Below are 19,220 nucleotides of genomic sequence, written 5' to 3' on the forward strand. Positions count from 1 at the left end.
CCAGAGAAGAGCAACAAAGCTGTGAAGAGTCAGCTCACAAAGCTGAGGGAAATGGGATTGTTTAGTCTAGGGAAGAGGAGGCATAGGGGAGACCTTAATGCTCTCTACTAATATCTGAAAGGAGGTTGTGGTGGGGGTTGTCTGTTCTCCAGTTGACTGTGATAAGATGAGAAGTAACGGCCTCAAGCTGTGCCAGGGGAGATTCAGGTTGTATACTACCTCAATGGTTCTATGAACATGAAGGGCCATTTTTCCTGTTCTGGGCCAGGAGTCCCATTTCTTGACAGAAGTGTCTGTTACGTCATTGGTGACGTTTATGGATTGGGAAAGAGCACTGGATAGGGATGTCTCCATAAGGAGGTATTTCCGCACTCAGAAGGACAGGAAGTGTGACGGGTGAGGCAGGGTTGTCCAAACTCACGGTGCATCTAAGAAGCAGGGTGAGTCTGCACACCAGGAAGAACATCCACACTCTTCCCGGGGCTCTCACTCTTCTACGTGCTGGGAATAACCTCCAGAACTCGGCCTCGTGTCCTCACCAGATTCAGGAAGGCGACAGAAGGACGGTCAGAATCGGAGCCAAGAGGATGTTTGTTTGTCACCGGACTTGCTGGCGAGAGCATTCCCTTAGTGCACCAATTGCACCACTGCAAAGCTACTGGCACTGAATTGGTTCAGAGTTCTTAGCTACTGGAAATTTCACACAGCACGCTTGTTGGATACTCTAAGGACAGGCATCTTTATGTAGCAGATGTGTCTAGACTGAATTTCTTCCTGGCAACACTCAGGTGGGAAAATCCAGGGGTTCTTTCTCCTTCTTCTGCTCTGTAAATGCCATTGGATCGATGGGAGTTCACCACAATAGAAAGGATGAGTGAGCTCCTGTCCTTGGAACAACATGGCCTTTCTGTAGGCATGGAAGCTAAGAACCGCCTCCTCTGTTGTGAACTCAAACCCCATCCTCCCCCAGGATCCACAGACCACCACTTCTGCCCCCACCAGTTTCTGCACTGACCTGCAGAAAATAATCTGCTACAAGAAGACCACAGTCCTCTTTGTGTGAGCATGTGGAGCCTGTGAGGCTTCCTTAGAGACCCCAAAGTGCATCCCAAGTAGGACAGAGCTGCAGGAGCTACTACGTGTGCCTGTTGCTTTTACCACAACACAACCAGCAGAACTAGGGCCTATTGCTGACCTGGAACACTAGTAGATCTCTCTAAGTCCCTCAACAGGTGATAAAGTGCCCTTGCTTTTTGTCAGTGAACTGAACAAAATTGCATTTGACACTAGCTGTGATCGTAACTAAGACACAAATAGGTGACACGGTGTGTCTATCTGCCCTGCTGGTTTTATGTGCTGAATGCTGTGATGGGGTGAATAGAAAAAGATGTGTATTGGGCAGATATTCTAAGATCTGTAATTGGATTAATTCCAGACCCTTCACAAAACCAAGATCGAGTCACTGCTGATTAAACAAGAAAGGTGATGAGAAGTTACATAAATGTACTCTCTCCATGCAGTCTTACAGTTAAAGGAAAGTATAAGTTAATTTAGCAGATAAATATGCAAATTCCTCAACTTGAAAGAAACATATAATTTTATCTGGTGCTTTCAAATGTTTGAAGTGGCTTAAACATAGCGGTAGAAAAACAAACTCGAGTTCAGGATGTCTGTTAAAATGAAAACTAAGCTTTCCTCCAGGAGTTAGCTTGCCTCAATTGCTACAATTTCTGGAATTTCCCCTGCTCTGTTGCATGATTTTGGTGTGAACCCTCTTAATTTCTCATGGCTGCTAATCCAAGCACCCTGCAGCCTTATATCACTCATTTCCAAATGACAAGAGAGAAAACATTAGGAACATCAGCAGCCGATGGTCAGAAGGAAGCCTGAACCGTGTCCCGCTGTAACTGTGTTGTGCTGTTGGCAGGGGAGCACGGCCTGTGAGCTGGCTGCTACAGGAGGCACAGAGGGAAGACCCCCGAGTGCACATCAGCAGCTGCCGTAACAGCAGCGGGCAGAGCTGCAGCATGCTGCTCCTCAGGAACGTCACAGCCAGCGACACCGGGTACCTCACCTGCGTTCACGATGATGCCCCATCTAGCGAGGAGCTCGCGGCCAAGATTTATGTGTTTGTTAAAGGTAAGAACTTCCTTTTGTTTTGTTTTTATGCCTTTTTGGTAATGTAAGATCAAGTGCTACAAGAAGCAATCCCACCTCTGCAGAGGCCGGGATACACCTGGGTTTTCAGGCCAGATGAATTAATTCATGGGGACAAAGGTACAGGAGCCAGAAATTAGCTATCTCATTCAATCCCATCACTTGAAGATGGAGTTGTCCTGCCTATTTTTCTGTTCCAAATAAGTGAACACTGATTTCTTTAAATGTCTTTTCCTTCCTTTACCTTTTAAGACCTTATAAGGCTTTTGCTACCACAGTGCTTTTCCTGAGGTTTACCTTCAATACCCAAGTCCTCTTCCTCCCCAGGCATGAAACTCCATGACAACAGTCTCTGTGGTTCCTGCCTCTCCTACACAGTTGTGTACTGCTTTCTCCTTCACATCTGTGGGACGCACTTAGCAAAGCTGAATGACTGCATTATACATATTTTATTGGATGGGGTTTTTCTTGGTGAAAAAAGCGCCTATTGCTCATTTTTGTTCTCTTGAGCTGCCTCTTCTATTTTTGTCAGAATCACTGGGTTCACATCTAATAACATATGGAAACAAACTTCCAGAGACTACTCCTCTGAAATGAAGTGAATATAACACTGAATAACCATGTCAATAATACGACCTTTTGTTGAAAGAATATTCCCAGAAAATGTTGATGTATTTTTCCAGTTCCTCTGACAATTGATTTACTAAACTATGAAATCATCTTGGGTCTTCCAGGCTGAGACTGTGAGTAATCAGACAAAGGAGCTGACGTTTTGTGTCATGGTAGGGGATCACATGAGGTCCATTGGTGCTGAATAGGGTCACTGTGTAGTTCTCTACAAATACTCAAGAAAATGGGTGAATTTAATTTTTCCACTAACTGCTAAAATGGGATTCTTTGAATCCTGTTACTGAAGCAAACACTCGAGATGTAATGGGTTTGGCTAATGTGGTCTGCCCACACGACTAAATTCAGTTTCGGAAGTACTGGGTGAACACACCTGTGTGATCCTTGTGGATAAGATTTTCCAGTCTCTTTATGTCTGCCCTCATCCTGCTTTCCCAGCAAGTCTTCCTCTTATCGGAAAGTAGCTTTATAGTGTTACTTGTTAGTTCCTGTAGTCACTTTTTTTTCTCCCTTTCTATTTCCTTTCTCTTTTTTTTCCCCCTTGTTTCTCTAAGCCCTGGTTTCTTTATCCACCCTAGTTCTTGTGCTGAGCTGTTTCCTTTTCTCATTACACACCACTCAGATGCCCTACATCCAAGATTGTTAACCCAACTCAATGCCTACATGTCAGGAAACAGTGCATTGAAAACTCAGTTCTCTATCCTGATTCAACGCCCTGGCTGGCTACGCAGGACTCTGTTACTCTGTGGTGAGAGCACGTGCAGGAAATCTTATGGATCTTTTGGGACTGCCTGAGTATTTATCTTAAGAAAATATCTCAAGTTATGAAATATCTGCTGGTGGTGCACTTGGAACAGTGTTAATCAAAAAAAAAAAATCACAGGATGTCCTTTTGCTAGCCTGAGAGTACTGTGCCAAGGTTCCCCTTAAAGACAGCATGGGAAGGCAGTTTGCTCTAAATCACCCTCAAAGATTCTCCCCTCTCAGATGAGATTTAGTATATTTTAGAAGTTGATAAAGGAAGCATACAGAAAGTGAGTCAGTCTGTACCATGCATAGGTGAGCCAGCAAACAGACACCCTGAGCCATGTCCCACCAAGCCAGCTGCTCACCCACCAACGCAGCTCCATCGCAGCACTGCACCATAAGCCTGCAACTGCTTCTAGGCTCTGACCTGCCAGCCTGCAGGAGCTGCTCAGCCCCTGGGAAGCGAAGCTGTACCTCAGCATGGATGCAGGGCTTGCTTCTCTTCCCCTCTAATTCCTGCGTGTGTTTGTTGAATGTCATTCTGGGGATGAGAAAGCTGTTTGTCTGCAAGAGATCTATGAATGGTGGGGCTAAGCAAGGCATTCAGAACATACCCATGTTTTCCTTCAGAATTTAAACGTGCCTTGTTAAGGAAGTTTGACATGCAGTGTCTGGGTAACCCTAAGAAACCCATCCGTTGTCTCCAAATGAAGAAGCTCATAGCTCCTGCGGAGCACCAGATGAAGCAGAAGCCCCAGAGCAGTCTCAGGATGTTTTGTGGAGGAGCATGACTGGGCAGGCTGTTTGCAGCACCAAGCCAGGTGGGGTAAGAAAATGTGGAGCCAGGCCCTGAAGGCTGGAGATTCCTCTGAGGTTACAAGCCAACATTGCCAAAAAAGGAAGGAATGGTATTTTTTCCCTTCATTCCTGGCCTGCTGCTTGACACCAAAATGAGAACATGATTGTATCGGAAGCCCAGCTTACTGGCTATTATTTCCTGTGCTTGCTTCTGTTTTTACAGCCTCCCTGGTGGAGCTTCTAAGCTCTGCCAGAATCTGGCATGCAGCAGCTCTCCCCGGTGCTCTTGGGCCATGACCCCCACACACCAGGCAGCCCATGGGGACCAAAGGCAGTGGTCAGCACTGTTTCAGCTGCACTGCCAGTCTGCATGGGGGGAGTGCTCAGGACCTTAATCCTGAATCATTGTTCTCAAGGTCTTTTCTGCTTCCCGCTGCAGCTGCAAGTCCCAAGGATTGTAATTAAAACACAGACAACCCCCTTCTCCTGTCTCCCATCTCCTCATTGAAAATATGATGTAGTTTGGGGATGAAGTAATAATAATCAGGAAGTTTTTAACTGCTCGTCTAATTTCAGTGCAGCTCTGAGGGGAAGGCTCTGCAGCTCTCCTATTTGAAATACTGTCAACAAATAGCGGATGGTCCCCAGGGTGTCAGCTGGAAGTGCCCTGCACCAGCCCAGTTCTACCTTGGCTTTGGTGGTGATTTCCTCGCAGCCCTCAGCCCCATGTAGCAGCATGGAGTTTGCTGTACTTCTCTGTACTGCTCAGCTTGAGGAGTAGGAAGGAGAATGGGCTCTGTTGGTTTTTTTTTGCTCCCTTCCATCAGCAAATTGTGCATCCTGATTACAGTGGTAATTGGAGCCAGTCACATCTTGCAAAATATTGTCTAGAGAACTTCATCCAAGTTTCCGTGCTGTGCTTTGATTCCTGTCCACACACACCGGTGGTCGTGCTTTGCTAGAACATTAGGGGACATTAAGACATGGGAACAGGAGGTCAGCAGCAGACATTCTTGATTCCTCTTTGTGCAAGGCAGAGATCCTACTCTGTTCTTTAATTAGGGCCATGATAGGGCTGGTGCTCAACAGACTACTCCAAAACCAGTGAGTCCCACCTCCTCTGATGACTGGCACAGGCACCAAGCAGTATATACAAGCCCAGTTCATCTGTGCTGGCTGCCACACAGGGTATGAGCACCCTGGGGCTGAATAACCCACTCATGTCTGGTGTGGTTCAATCTTTGAGCATGGCCATTGGTGAACATTGTAACACTGGCTTCCTACTTAGGCCTAGACAGCTACTGGTGGTTCACATGGCAGTGACGCTGTGAGCTAAGGTACATGGCAGGGCTGAGGGAGTAAAGTCCACAGGTGACGGAAAACTTTTCACTTCTTGCTGTATTTCTGCTTAAATTCACACAGTCTTTCCCATTAGCTCCTTTTGGCTTATAACCAGTTTGGAGGAAAAAGAAGGATGGATCCAAGCAGCTTGTCATGTCAGAGCATGCATCTCACTGCTCATCAGCTCTGGCAGCAAGACATCACAGGGAAGGATATGATCTCTCTATGCTGCTGCAGAGAACAAAGAGGGCAGGTGGGACAAGTGTTGCATCAAGGCTGAGTGTAACATCAGCCACAGCCCCTTCTTTATCAAATGCCACAGCCCAGAGATGTGAAGCTCCATCTCCTTCATAATTCCTTGATGAGAAGAACCTAAAGAGGATGGAAATGCATGAAAGCACCCTTCATGTGACTGTATTTTTCATCTGACATTCTTCAAAGCTGATTTCTGCCTCCTTAATTCTCTTGACAGTTCACAGAGATAATGTGAATGTGAGAAGCAGCCCTGACTTGGGCTTTGGCTTGCTCTCCAGAAGATATTATCAGTGCTGGAGTCACGTTTCTTCCTCCTTTCACACTGGAGGCATCAAGACAGCCACACGTGCTGCCAGACACTCAGCTAGCTGAGACAGGCACATGGTGTTCATCTGCTCAGCGTGCATCCCAGCAGATAAGCTGGCTGTGTCTCAGACTGGTGGAAGGGTCTGGCTCCATATTCAGGGCCACATGGTGTGGGAATATAGGCTACGTCAGTGTGCAGGGCTCTCTGTGCTGTTCCTCAAATAGAAAGGTCTGGATAAAGGACTGAATACAGGGGAAAAATGAGCTGCATTCAGTTCTCAATGAAGACATTCAGTGTCTTCAAGCCATATCCTAAACTTCAGTCCTCCACTTCCAAGTGGAGGAGCCTTTCAAGATACGATGCTGAGCAAGCAGCATTGTGTTCTGGCATGCTGTCAGTGACAGCACTTGACTTCCAACAGCAAGAGGTAACTGTCCCCTCCATTAAACTGATACAGAATTCCTAAACAAAAACCTGACAGACAAAATCACAAACACATTTTCCCCACTTCTTCCTTCCCATTGGTTTTCTACCCAGTGATCACTAATTACTGATTAAAAATTATCTTTTTTTTTGCCCAAAGATAAAATATTGTGCTTTCTGTTTAATCTAAACATTCTACCACCAATTCTATTCATTTGCCTGCCAAACTGAGAAGTCCTTTATTTTCAAAGATCCAGTTTCAAAACAAGTGACTTTCTAGATGTTACCTCTGCACCTCTAAGCTTTGATAGGCTACCAGGAGGAATACAGCAAGCCAGGCGCTTTTCTTGTAATGCTTTCCAAAATTCCATGACCAAAGTGTCACTTAACTGATAACGATTATGAACGTCCTGAGTGTTCTTGGCCTTGAAGAAGAAAAAAACTGATGGGGTTTATGTAACAAAAATGAACCGAAGGACCTGAGAAACTGATCACTCAGACTTTCCAGCTTATCTGTTCTTGTAAGATACAACTGAAGGAAGAATAGAAATGGGGAGGGCGTATACCTTCACAATATTTTCAGCAGGAACGAAGAGAGAAGCAGTGTGTGTGCTCTGAGGACTGGACTGAGTGATCTTTGTAGGTGCCTTCCAGCTGAAACTTGAGAGCATGTTTGGGAATTTGAAACAAGTGAACAGCAGCGCATGACTGTCCTCAAAGGCCACTTAGAGTGTGCCATCTGTGAGCTGATGGATGGTAGCTGAAGGGAGAGGTGATGTTATCTCCACGGGTTTAAGTGTGATACAAATATCATGAGACAATTTGTCTTCACGATGTACGAAACATGAGCAGAAATGAAAAGCACCCAACACCCTGTACAGGGTCCTGCGCACGTGTCTTGGGAGGATGCGGGTGATGTCATGCAGGGAAGGAAGGAGCCTGAGCGCACAGCACACTGAGTGTAGGGGTGCATTGCAGTTCCTGCAGAGTCTGGGGAGCAAGTTGTGCATCGCCCAAGTGGCTGAGTTAGAGGGGACTCATCTCCAGCAGCAATTAATCGTGTCCTGGGCAGAAAGAGAATTTAAGCATGAAGGGCTTCTCTTCCTGAAGGAAAACAATGTTCTTGTAAGCACTTGACCTTTGAGTTGCTTTGTGCTTAGTGTGCTTGATTTTCGGCCGGTCCCCTCCCCCCGCTGTCCTGGCTTCCCTCAGTTTGTTACATGTTCCCCCCAAACCATGCTGGGCGAGCAGCAGCACCCAGCCTGGATGCAGTTTCCTGCAAACCTCTGCTGACCTGCAGGGCCGGCCAGCCAGCCTGGGGCCAGAGGAAGGGGCCTCTCCCTCTCGATAAGTCGCTCACATGCTGCAGCTCTTGTCTTTCTTCACGTATAATGAGCTTTGCAGCTTGCAGTAAATTATTCTTCTTAACTGTCCTGTGGGAATTTATGGGTGTTTTCTTATGGGTAAGATTCATAGGGCATATTACCTTCCCATCTCAGGAGGAACAGATGTGCCAAGCTATTTTCATACAGTGTTTCTTTGCTAAGAATTTTTTTCCTGGAGCTCAGTGCTGGAGCAAGAGTTCCAAGCCGTGCATTGCAAGACGGCACCTGCATTTTCCATGACACAGCTCTCCCAGTTGTGACAGTTGAGTGCAATTGACTTCCACCATCTGGAGCCTGAGATCTTCCTTGAGGCCCAGGTTATCATTTTTGAAGGAGTGCGACCATGTCCCTTTTGTTTCAAGAAGTTCTGTCTCTGTGAGGCTTTTTTTACAGTGAGTAAACTGCCTGCTGATTAACTGATGGTGAGGAACGTGTTTGTAAAGCTGGCAGTGATTTCCCAGTGTCCAGCAGATCATTTTTCCATGCCAGTCAATCTGAGCTGTGTAAGAGTTTCATGATGGATTCTGTTTTTTGTCTGAGCAAACTGTGGAAGTATCAGCTAGCACCTGATTCGTTCCCTATTCAGTATTTATTCTTTGTCGTTTTGTTAAGATCCCAAGCTGAGCCACTTTATATTTGCTTATCTGTTAAATGAGCAGCCCAGCTGCCTGGGAAACACTCCTGTCCAAAGCCTCTCCTGCCCAAAGCAAGAGGAGCTGGCCTGACTCTGCTTGCGTGGCTGTTAGAGCAGCTGGAATGAAGCACATGCAAACTACAGGACACACAGGTCTGCTGCTCTGTGCACTGGTCCTTATGAGGCTGGATCCCTATAACCCAGAAGCTGCTTTTTGTTGCTGTGACTTGCCAAGAGATTTTAAAGCACTATCTAGATTTTAAATATTGATGTGAAAGGCCGATGTATATATTTTGCCTTTCAGTTCAGACTGTAGCTTATGCTCTGGGATAGTGTAATTCTAGCAACTGTCTAGACATATGGCAAAGCAGCCGTACGTCAGTTCAACCATTATAAGTCAGTTAGGAATAAAATATAGCTTTATGTGATACACACTGTGAATTTGTGCTTCCCTCTGAGATGTTCTTCAGTCATTTAGCAGTGTCACGATGAGTATCTGTTCCATTTACAATTGAAATAGTTGGATTATTTTTAGTTCTGTTGTGATGCTGAAAATTTGGCAGACATCAGTCTTGGAGGTGGGGAGAAATGATGGAGGAGAACGGGGTTAAGTAATGGTTTGTTTTCCATGGAGAGGAAATACTTTAGAGAAATTGTGTTATGTTTTGACTGAAGTGCTTCAATTATTGCATAATTCAGTGTTTTCGTATGGTTTAGGATTATTTAAGTCTTTTGCTTAGCTACCTTCTTTTGATATTTTGCTTTTTAAACAAACATTGCTTTTTGTTTTAAAGAACTGGTTTTTTAAACTTTTTAAACTTTCAGTTTCTAAACAAACAGTGAAATTCCTTCTAAAAATACTGGCACAACTATTATAAAATTCAGCTGAAGCAATTAGACCAAATTTGATCCAGATTTGTGAATAGCTTAACACTAAAAAGCTCCTTTTTCACAGCAAGTCTCCTTTTGGTCTATTTTCTTGTCTCATCCCTCTGTCACAGGGCACAGCAGTTGTCCTCTTTTTACTCCCAAGAGCAGAAATAGATATGAATGTGCTTCCCATAACACTTTTTTGCACTCTCACTGTTCACTGGAAATGCAAATCTACTTTCTCAGCCTTTTCCTACAGCAAGTAATCCAAGGACAGGGTCTTCTTGGAAGTAGAAGGGCCTCTCACTATTTTGCATAAGCTTTAAATTTGCCTGTGAATGTATCATCACATTTTATATATTCCAAGTATGGGTTAGCTTGAGAGCAAGACCGCAGAGGCATTAAGCAGCACTAATGTTCACACACAAACATTAAACACATGTTTGCAATGTAACTCAATATAAGAACGTAGTTGACCTGTTTGGGAAACTGCAGTAGACAAACTGTACTGGGTGTAAATATTTCATATTAGTTTTAGGGGTTGGAACAAGCTACAAAGCTGAGGACATGAGATCAGGTTTCTCAGCTGGAGGCTTGATTAGATCCAGCGCCTGCCTAGCCAAAAAGTTCAGATGTGTTTCTGAAACTTCCTAAATGTGGGAAGATCAGAGGTCTATTTTTCATTCTAATTAGTATCTCTCATAATGTTTCTTACAGTGCCTTTCCTCCACAGTACGTGTTTTTAATAGATTGATGCAGTCAGAAAAAAATACGAATAGTGTGGAATAGAAGCTGAGATGAAAAGACATTGCTGGAAATTATAGATACTTCATCTTGATTTCTGATCTTTGCCTTCAGTTTCACTGCCTCTCCTTCAGATCAGAAAGCGTGCAACAAGAGCTCTGCAGGGCCCCTGCTGGCCCCTTGTCACAGCTCCCCAAGCTAATCACGCAGCTCTTGTACCTGCACAGCAATCCAAGTCCTTTTGTAAAACAGCCCTGTCACGTTTTGACCTTTCTGATAAGCTGTACCACCATCTGATTTCATCACGACTGAAGCACACGGTACACTCCATCTGCTAAGAACACTATTTCCAGTTCTCAGCTAAAATGAAGCTATCAGAAGTATAAAGTGGACAGTCCCACTATCCTGTTTCCATCCTTACTTTTCAAGCTTCATGTTTTTGTGAGGAAAACTGTTCTGGGCTGTGGAGAGCATGAACTTCAGTTCCACAACCAGTTTGTTCTTTGAGATTGATTCCAAGTGAGGCACTCACACATTTCCATAGCATTCCTTAAGCAAGGACTGTTGTCATTAGCAAAGAAATGAACGCTGATATCTCCAAATGAATGACCTATTTCCAGACAAGTTAACAGTCATGGAGTAACAAAGACAAAGTGAGTGAGATAAACCACTTCTGTTTTCCTTTGTCAGTGGAGTTGTATTCTGGAATGGAAAAGCAAATCCAAACCTCACAATCTAGTTCAAACTACTCTACAGGTCACCAATAAGCAGCACCAATTTCTATCAGGAGATCAAAACTCCCAGAGCTGAGAGATGATGTGAAGAGGGATGTGCTGCCCAGCGAGTGACAGACATTCACTTTTCAAAGACTATAAGTCACTCACCATGAAAACTTAATTTCATGCACTTAAGTGAAATGGTGTAAACTGGCAGCCATAACATAGCTGTAACACTTCTATGCAGTGCATTTGTTCCTTGCAACTTACTTGAGCACTTTACCTTCTATTTAGTGCCAGGTTGTTCAGCACAGAATACAACTGCTCCCTGCTGCTTAAAGAGTGATCACTTGTTTTAAACAGTCAATGGATCCCCCTTGATTTGAAGCAAAATTCTGTTTGCCAACAGAATGAGAGAATGCACTTAGGCAAAGGGGCAGGGGTCAGTTGGACTGGAACAGTGGTGCTAAAGCAAGACAAGCACACAGCTCAGACTCCTAAACACAGGCTGTGGCTTTGCTTTTTGTGTTCAAGAGGAATCTGGTCAGTGAGCAGCATTTATTGAAGATGCTCAGACCAGTGTCCTACAAAAAGGGGACACAAGGAGCCACAAAATCCTCCAAGCAATTAGTAATTATTATTTTTTTCTCTATAAAAATCCCTCAATATTACATCAGGAATTAGAGAGGAAAGACAGTAGGAGGACGCAAGGCTCATTCAGGAATGCAGTAAGCATACAGAGGCAGATCCTAGGCCAAGGATAAGCAGGCTGAGGTTACTGTACAGCATCCATATACTCTCTTGTCAACAGCATAATCCAAAGCAAAATGGCTGGTTGCCTACATTGCATGCTGTAGTTGGCTTTGGATTAGCTGAATGGGATCTGAAACATTATACCATAGGATATCAAGTCGAAGAATGCTTTTTAGAAAAATCTTGACAGCTTTAGGGTCTCACATTCTTTTAATCTTTTGATGACCATCACTGTATCCATACAGTGAAAAATCAATACGACTCAGAAGCTTTATTAAATTACACTACCTCTGATTCTTATTGATTTCTATGATATATGTATAACCTGTCTGATTTATTGTGGCAAATCTGTAGAAAATCCTACAGTTCCCTAAAGGTGTGACCAAGTTACTTCTGCATTAAGCTGTACCTCCATGGTAACACTTAATTGCTGTGGAATTCTGATGTGCTACAGTGTAACAGCAGCTGTGAAAAAAGTTCAGAGCATCAAGGAAAGGACTATCCCATGTATCATAGAGAATTGTGGAGCAGTACATGTACTTTAACTGCATGTTTTCAGGCGGGGAATAGGTAGGAAAAGGATTTTTTTATATATATGTGATTATGCTACAAACTAGCTAAATAAGGTTAAAAATAGGATATTCTATTTCTTGGTAATCGACTATAGTCCCCAGATGACTTTGTCATTTGAAAACAAGCAAGATGTCACTGGATGTCCTGTCACATGTAACAGTGGGCTATGGTCGGCAAAGGAATGGTTCTGCAAATCAGTGTTCTTCTCTCTGCAGACTACAGAAATCCATTTGTGGAGTTCCACCCGGAACATCCCAAAATCATCTACATTCTAGAGGCTAAGAAGACAGTTGTTATTCCCTGCCGGGTTACTTCTCCAGATATCAGACCCAAACTTTTCCAGGTGAGTGGCTGGTTTGGAGAAATTCAGACAGTTCAGAGATCTGCACTGCTGTTACAGTGGGTAAATGTGGAAAATAAAGTTGATGAAGCTAGGTACGTTTCAGAAGGAAATAGAAAAGGTCGTAATCATATGGAAGCACTGCTCTTGCAGTGTATTAATAGTGAACTGTGCATAAGGCTGTTGGTGGGATTAGGTATTAATCCCAAGTTTTTCAGATGTTCTTCACATCTCATGGTTTGATGTTCCTCCACTAAAGCTTATCACTTTTATATCGTGAACTTCTCAGTACTGTTCTGCATTTCTGCTTGAACTTAACTTTAAAAACTTGACTTAAAACCAAGTTTTGATCTTGGAAATAAGTGGTTACTGCTTCCTTGAGCAACAGCCACACCTGAATGTCAAGGCTGCGGAATGATCTGTGGAATAAAAATAGAAACTTAGGGTACTGGGCTTCTTCAGTCAATAGGGGTGTAATTGCTCAGTTAAAGGGCTTCAGAATCACTTCAGAAATATGCCTATCACAGAATAAGGAACAAAAAGTGGGTATCCTAGTTCCAGTCCTGCCTTTTACGCAGAAGATGATGTGTCTCTCCATTGCCCTGCTGCCTCTGCTGCTGCTCCTTTTCCATGGTCTGTTCTGGAAAGGTTGTGAGATGTGAGGCTGTGTTGCTGAAGGTGGTGGGCCAACAAGACACACAGATACGTGATGCCTGGCAGAGGGTCCAAGGGGCTCTGCCTCTCCTGGGTGTTGGGTGTCTCCTCCTAAGAGCCAGCACACGGAACACAGAGGCCTGATACAGAGATCCAGCTCCTGCAGATACCAATGGCAGATTTCCAGCAGACGTGAACAGGGACAGCGCAAGCCTTATTGCTTTTGCAGATCTCTATTTTTAAGTTTTGACAGTAGGGATTAAAAGTGGGGGGATAAGGCTGCTCTCCATTTATAGCTTATCACTTGAGCCTGGATAACTGTTATCACCTTCTCCTTGGCTATAAAAATGAAACATCCCCATCTTATGTGAGCCTACTTCAATCAAATTTGTTGCTAGAATAGAATCACATGGGCCTAAACAGGGCCTTGGAGCTTCCTGATTTATCCCCTTATTTATAGGCAGCCCAGCTCTCTTGTGTGCCAGCTAAACTCTCCCCTGGTAATTTCTTCAAACACAGTCTGAAGTCCTTTACCTTGAGGCAAGCTGCTGGAGAAATGAGATCTCCACTGAAATCTCCCTGTTGAATTGCAGAGAAAATTGTCCCCCAAAGAGTCTTCCCCTGTGATGGGGAGCAGCAGAGTGCAGGGAGGGATGGGGATGCTGAGTGCTGCTCCCACAGGAATGCTCTCGGGAGCCCTGTGCCAGCTCCAGCAGCCAGAAAGTCACCTCCAGCACAACCCGTCTGGGGATCCGACGGCCCCGCGTGGAGCCGAGGTGGCGGCTTCCCATGCGCAGGGGAAGAGGGGTGGAGTGGGGAGGAGGTACGTCTGCAGGACCAAGAGGTGAGCAAGGCTAGCCGACAAATTTAGAACATCCTCTGCTTCCAAATTTAATCTCCTATAGACAGTGAACTTCAAAGGGAGGAAAACCGCTGTGATTTCCTTCAAGCAGCACTGACGTTTTTTGTTTGGTTGTTTAAATATATATTTTTGAATATTCTATGGAGATGTTTAATATGTGTGTAGTGTTGAAAAGGGCCTCCTGAGTAGGGTTATTTTTTCTTTCCCCTTCCTTTCACTGTCAAACTCGCAGAGCTGCCAAACCATGAAATTCATCTTTATCACATTTTATTATTCTTGTAGAAAATGTACTTTTCCCACCGTAAATTAAGTTCCTTATGTTACCATTATACTTTAAAATCATTGCACTCTCTGGCCTTTAAATATGTATGGGGAAAGGTACCACTCACTAATACCAAACAGATCCCAGCTAACTCTACAGATCGTCCCTGTTATTAAGAAACACGTGCTAAGACACAAGACTTGAACTTTTAGTTTTGCTTAACATGATTTTAATTCTGGGCAAAAATGCATTTTCAGTCCTGTCAGATCTGTTTAGTCACTGATCTGGCTCAGTGTGCATTTGCCACTTACAGCTTTGACCTTCATGGGTGTTAAAGCACGATTAAGCCCCGGGTCTCAGATCTCATTCTGTAGCTTTTCCTGAATTTTCCTAATGGCTCTGCACAGCTCAATTACTTTGAAAGCATTTTCCCAAAATCCATGTTTCCTATGACTGTCAGGAAAGAACCGCTGCTCCAAAAGAAAGCTGTGCCTGCCATCCCAAAGCATTGCCGCCAATCTCTGCCCAAACTCTTACTTCCGTGGTCTTTGTTCTGCGTAGAGTACTTAATAATAAAAGACATAAAGCAGTGCCAGCCCAATCAGCAGTGTGTTCCCAGGAGAGATATGAGCATCAGCTCTCAAAGCCTGGAGCTGAAATTTCACCAGAACAGGAGTGTTATTTAAACTGAATCCAATTTAAACCACACTGCTAATACAAGACTACCATTTGTTTGGGGGCAGAAGAATAAATTGTGTGTTGCATAACAAAATGATGAAGAGCAACATTATGATTCATTTTTTCAAGAATCACAGAACAATACGAATAGTTCTGAATCTAGGACAACTAATGCCTATGCTACTGTGTTAATCATAGAATCAGAGCATGGTGTAGATTTTTAGAGGTCTAACTTGATGCTTATTTTAAAGTATTTTGAGACAAATGCATGGTACACACATGTAGCATTACACAAGGCAAAATTTTGTTCCTAGGCAGTTCCATAAAGGTTACACTGCAAAGCTTCCATAAGACAGGCAAATTACTTCCAGTAAAGAGATGAGAGAAACCAGATTTAAAATGGATGGCACTATGTCTTGCATAAGGTCTGAGAGGTTTTAGGCTACTGAATCAAGAAATCCAGTTACTATGTCCAAGTTTTGGATTTCAAACAGTTGTACCTCAGAGAGGACTTTCCTATTTGTACATGTTGCTGTTGCCTGAGATGTATGTGAAATGAGACCACCAACCACTCTGAAAGGTCAAATACCTCCCTAGACCGTAAAGAGGAACAGCTTTGGCTGCTTGGCTCTATGACCTGAAGAGAAAAAGAATGTCTCAGTCACCTCCTATTGCCTGCTCTCTTTCAGTATCCTCATCCTGTAGAGATAAATTTCAAGAAGATGCTGTGGGACCCAAAAAGAGGATTTGTCATCCCCTCTCATGCTTATTCTGGAGTACTTACATGCACTGCAAACATCAATGGAAGTGTGTTCACATCCTATTACCTTGTACAGAAACTGGGTGAGTGACTGCTGCTTGCCGAGGAACCACCATAATATTTCAGCTTCATTGCTAAGCCCCTGGCTATTATTTACTGGCTAGCCCTAGGAATATTTGATATATCTAATTGTTATGTATCTGCAGCACATCCAAACTGCAACACTTAAAGCAAACTAATTCTTCCCCTTGTTTTCCTATTCAATAGAACTTGCCCGATCCACTCCAATTGCCAGGTGCTGAGGTGGTACAGAACAGGAACATTTTATTCAAAGCTCATTAAGGCTTTGTTTGCTTGGATAGAGCAGTATTTACATTAAAACAAATGCCAATTTAGAATAAGCCAAACATTAGATTTTTGCTTCTGGTCATTAAACACAGAAGATCATGGTATAAAAATCTCATTAACATATTCATGTATTTGCTTTTTTATGCTGTTTCTCATGGTGATTTACTATGTCCTTTCCCTTGTATTTTGTAGCTGACCTTCAGCTCAGAATTTATATCCAAATTTGCAGCTACCAATCATTAAATTTTGGAATGCTGGAGATTAATTAAAATTCACTTCTAATTTATTTTTCCTTTCTTTTCAATGCAATCTCTTTCTTTCTTCATACATTGTATTTCATGAGGAGAGATTGTGACTTCATTCCCATTAGATTATGGCATCCCTCTATGCAATTAGCACTCAGCTTTAAATAACAGTGAATTTGTGTGGCAGCCAAATAAAGACCCTGTAAATCTCTCTCTTTCTATTATTCTTTCATTGCTGGAGTAGTAATTATTTATTACTAAAATCGTGAATGCAAAGCTAAAAAAAAAAAAACCAAAAACATGAGGACATCCTTATCTAGCCCCAAAGCACACCAGCAAGACCTTTCTCTGTAATTTATTAGTGGACAGAATTGTATCTACTGTGCTGCACCGTAGACTAAGAGACATGGCCTTGAGGCAGGCTTTTTCAGATTTGCTGCATTTAAGACATCAGTAAATACAAAAGACTGAGATTTGGTGGTCCCATTCAAAAAGGAGAGGTGCCTGGCCATCAGAGAGCAGGAGAAATGAAAATGTTGAGGCACTTATGAATCTTTTTTTCTTTCTTAAGTACAAGAATAATATTGGAATGTTTGGGGTTCGAGGGCTGGAGCCAAATATGGCAAAAGCAAGAAAAATAATTTATAAATGAGTGTGTCCACATCTGACCAGTTTGATCAGCTGATGTTCAGGCATTTATACAACTGACCTGGCTTTGTGTGGGTGTTTCCAAAAGTTTCCATAGAAATTACAGAAGAAGGTGAAGTGCTTTATAAACTGAAAGGGGCAGATGCTGGAGGGGCATTCAGAGTGTGGTTACTATCTATCTTAAATGTCAATTATGCCTAGAGTGCCATGTGGTTATACCTTTGCTATTATCCTTTCAGAGGGCAGAGTGCAGAACCTGGCTCTGAAAGCAACTCCCAAAAAACTGCTGGTTGGAGAAACTCTCTTTTTGGAATGCAAAGCAGAAACCTTCATCAACGGGCGCATTGAATTCATATGGACGTGTCCTAATGGGAGAGTGAGTTGATGAAAATTCAGGATTCTGCTTTGATGCAGTCTCCTACCCCAAAGAAAGATCTGTTCGTGGTGCTGAGCGCACTGACTACTAGCTGTTCTGAAATACAGCCAACCATTTCTATGCCTGCAACTGATTGTCTTTTTACTTTGAATGAATCTAAAATGTATCTACTCTCTTGAGCCTGTAAATGAAACTGCAAATCTCATGCTAAATATATGCTTGTGAGACAAGCCAGCAGAATATCTTTCTTCTTGGAACAAATTTCTGTTGTGTTACCTGTGGCCTCTTCCCAGCTCATGTCTCAAGGGCAGTCATGAAGGGTGCAAGCTGTCAATCTGCTCACCCATCTTGGCCCTTACTAAGTAGGGAAAAATGAAACAAAAGCCAATTGTGTCTGCTCAGACCTCACTAAATAATAAAGTTTAAATTCTGAAGGTAGGCTCTTGAGCCTTCTGTGGAATGCAGTACAGGAATGCTGAATTTGACGTAGAACATGTGACACTTCGATGTACTGAAACCTTCTAGTTCTCCTAAAGAAAACCAGAGAGAAGGGGTGATTTCCAGATCAGTTCGTTTATCCAGTACAGTATTCATAGTTCTATTTGATGTTCAGAATTAAAATGATTGCTTTCTATTTTAATTCTGCAAAATATACATTTCAAAGGAGCATCTGAGCCTCTTGGAACGGTGTAAAATATGCCCCCTAAAATTCGATTATTTTTGGACTTATTTTGTTTACTTAACAAAAGAATGTTTGATTTTGTTTCTGGGAAGAAACTACAGAAAAAATAGTTCATAGTGCAAGCTTCTAAATTCCAGTGTTACTGAATTTTGTTTCTTGATACCCACATGATGGAAGAGAGTTGCTTCTTCATGAGACCTCCTAAGATTTCTAACATTATAAATGCAAAATTTCTTGACCAAATATCTGGGATCAAAAATCCTATCAGAATAATAAAATGCTTTCTTTGGGAATTTGCATTGGCATTTGGCTGTCATAATATATCTGTTATTCTTTGGAAAATAGGCTTTCTTTCTAAGACAAGAAAACTGTCGGTGACCCTGAAACAAAAAGGCACAGCAGTGACCCTACAGAAGATGATGGCAGTTTTACAGTGAGATCCCTGGGATGTGGACCATGAATAGGGCTGATCTTTGCAGTGTCTTATTACTTACCTGCACACCCAGGTTTCAGCAGAGATGTGCCATAGTTACGCTGTTTCTTTCTCATTAGACCTGATAATTAGAGCTCACACAAGAGCTCTTCCTGCTGATTTGCCTTCTATAATATTTACTTCCATGATGGGGAGATATGGTAATTTTATACGAATCACTGCTTTTCTTAACTGGCAGACCTTGAAAGGGAAAACAAAGCAATCCCAATTATGCTGCTTTCTGACCTCTTTTTTTGCTGACTTCCAGCACCCTTACCCCAGGAGAACAATGGATCAGAGTGGACCCGTGTACAAGGTTGGCAGCAGCCTGACAATTGAAAATGTCACCATGGAAGATGGAGGCCTGTACATATGCAAAACATTCAATGTAACGAGGCTGGAAGCTAACGTCACCGTTACAGTGTATGGTAAGTTCTGCAGCTAAACCATAACACCCAAGAACCAAGACTGTTACACAAAAAGGATAATGCCACATTGCTAAATCTGCTGATACCTAGATGTCATTTGGAAGGATGACAACTAGTTAAAGCAGCCATTAGTAA

At 43.0% G+C, this 19,220-nt stretch overlaps 1 protein-coding gene and 1 long non-coding RNA gene across 7 annotated transcripts in view; one reads left to right on the plus strand and one right to left on the minus strand.

Moving 5' to 3' along the window:
• LOC107312793 overlaps positions 1-19,220 on the minus strand; it is a 220,231-nt gene that overhangs the window by 77,253 nt on the left and 123,758 nt on the right. The gene's annotated exons all lie outside the window — the stretch shown is intronic.
• The window catches only part of LOC107312792 (vascular endothelial growth factor receptor kdr-like), a 114,469-nt gene that overhangs the window by 31,603 nt on the left and 63,646 nt on the right, over positions 1-19,220 (plus strand). For all 3 annotated transcript variants that reach the window (XM_015860500.2, XM_032444344.1, XM_032444343.1), the window contains exons 3-7: positions 1,928-2,139; positions 12,546-12,673; positions 15,816-15,969; positions 17,367-17,503; positions 18,926-19,085. In XM_015860500.2, the coding sequence (XP_015715986.1) occupies positions 1,928-2,139; positions 12,546-12,673; positions 15,816-15,969; positions 17,367-17,503; positions 18,926-19,085 (791 nt within the window). The remainder of the gene's footprint in view (positions 1-1,927; positions 2,140-12,545; positions 12,674-15,815; positions 15,970-17,366; positions 17,504-18,925; positions 19,086-19,220) is intronic.

Source organism: Coturnix japonica, chromosome 4 (assembly GCF_001577835.2).
Source record: "Coturnix japonica isolate 7356 chromosome 4, Coturnix japonica 2.1, whole genome shotgun sequence".
In the NCBI taxonomy this organism is placed as follows: Eukaryota; Metazoa; Chordata; class Aves; order Galliformes; family Phasianidae; genus Coturnix; species Coturnix japonica.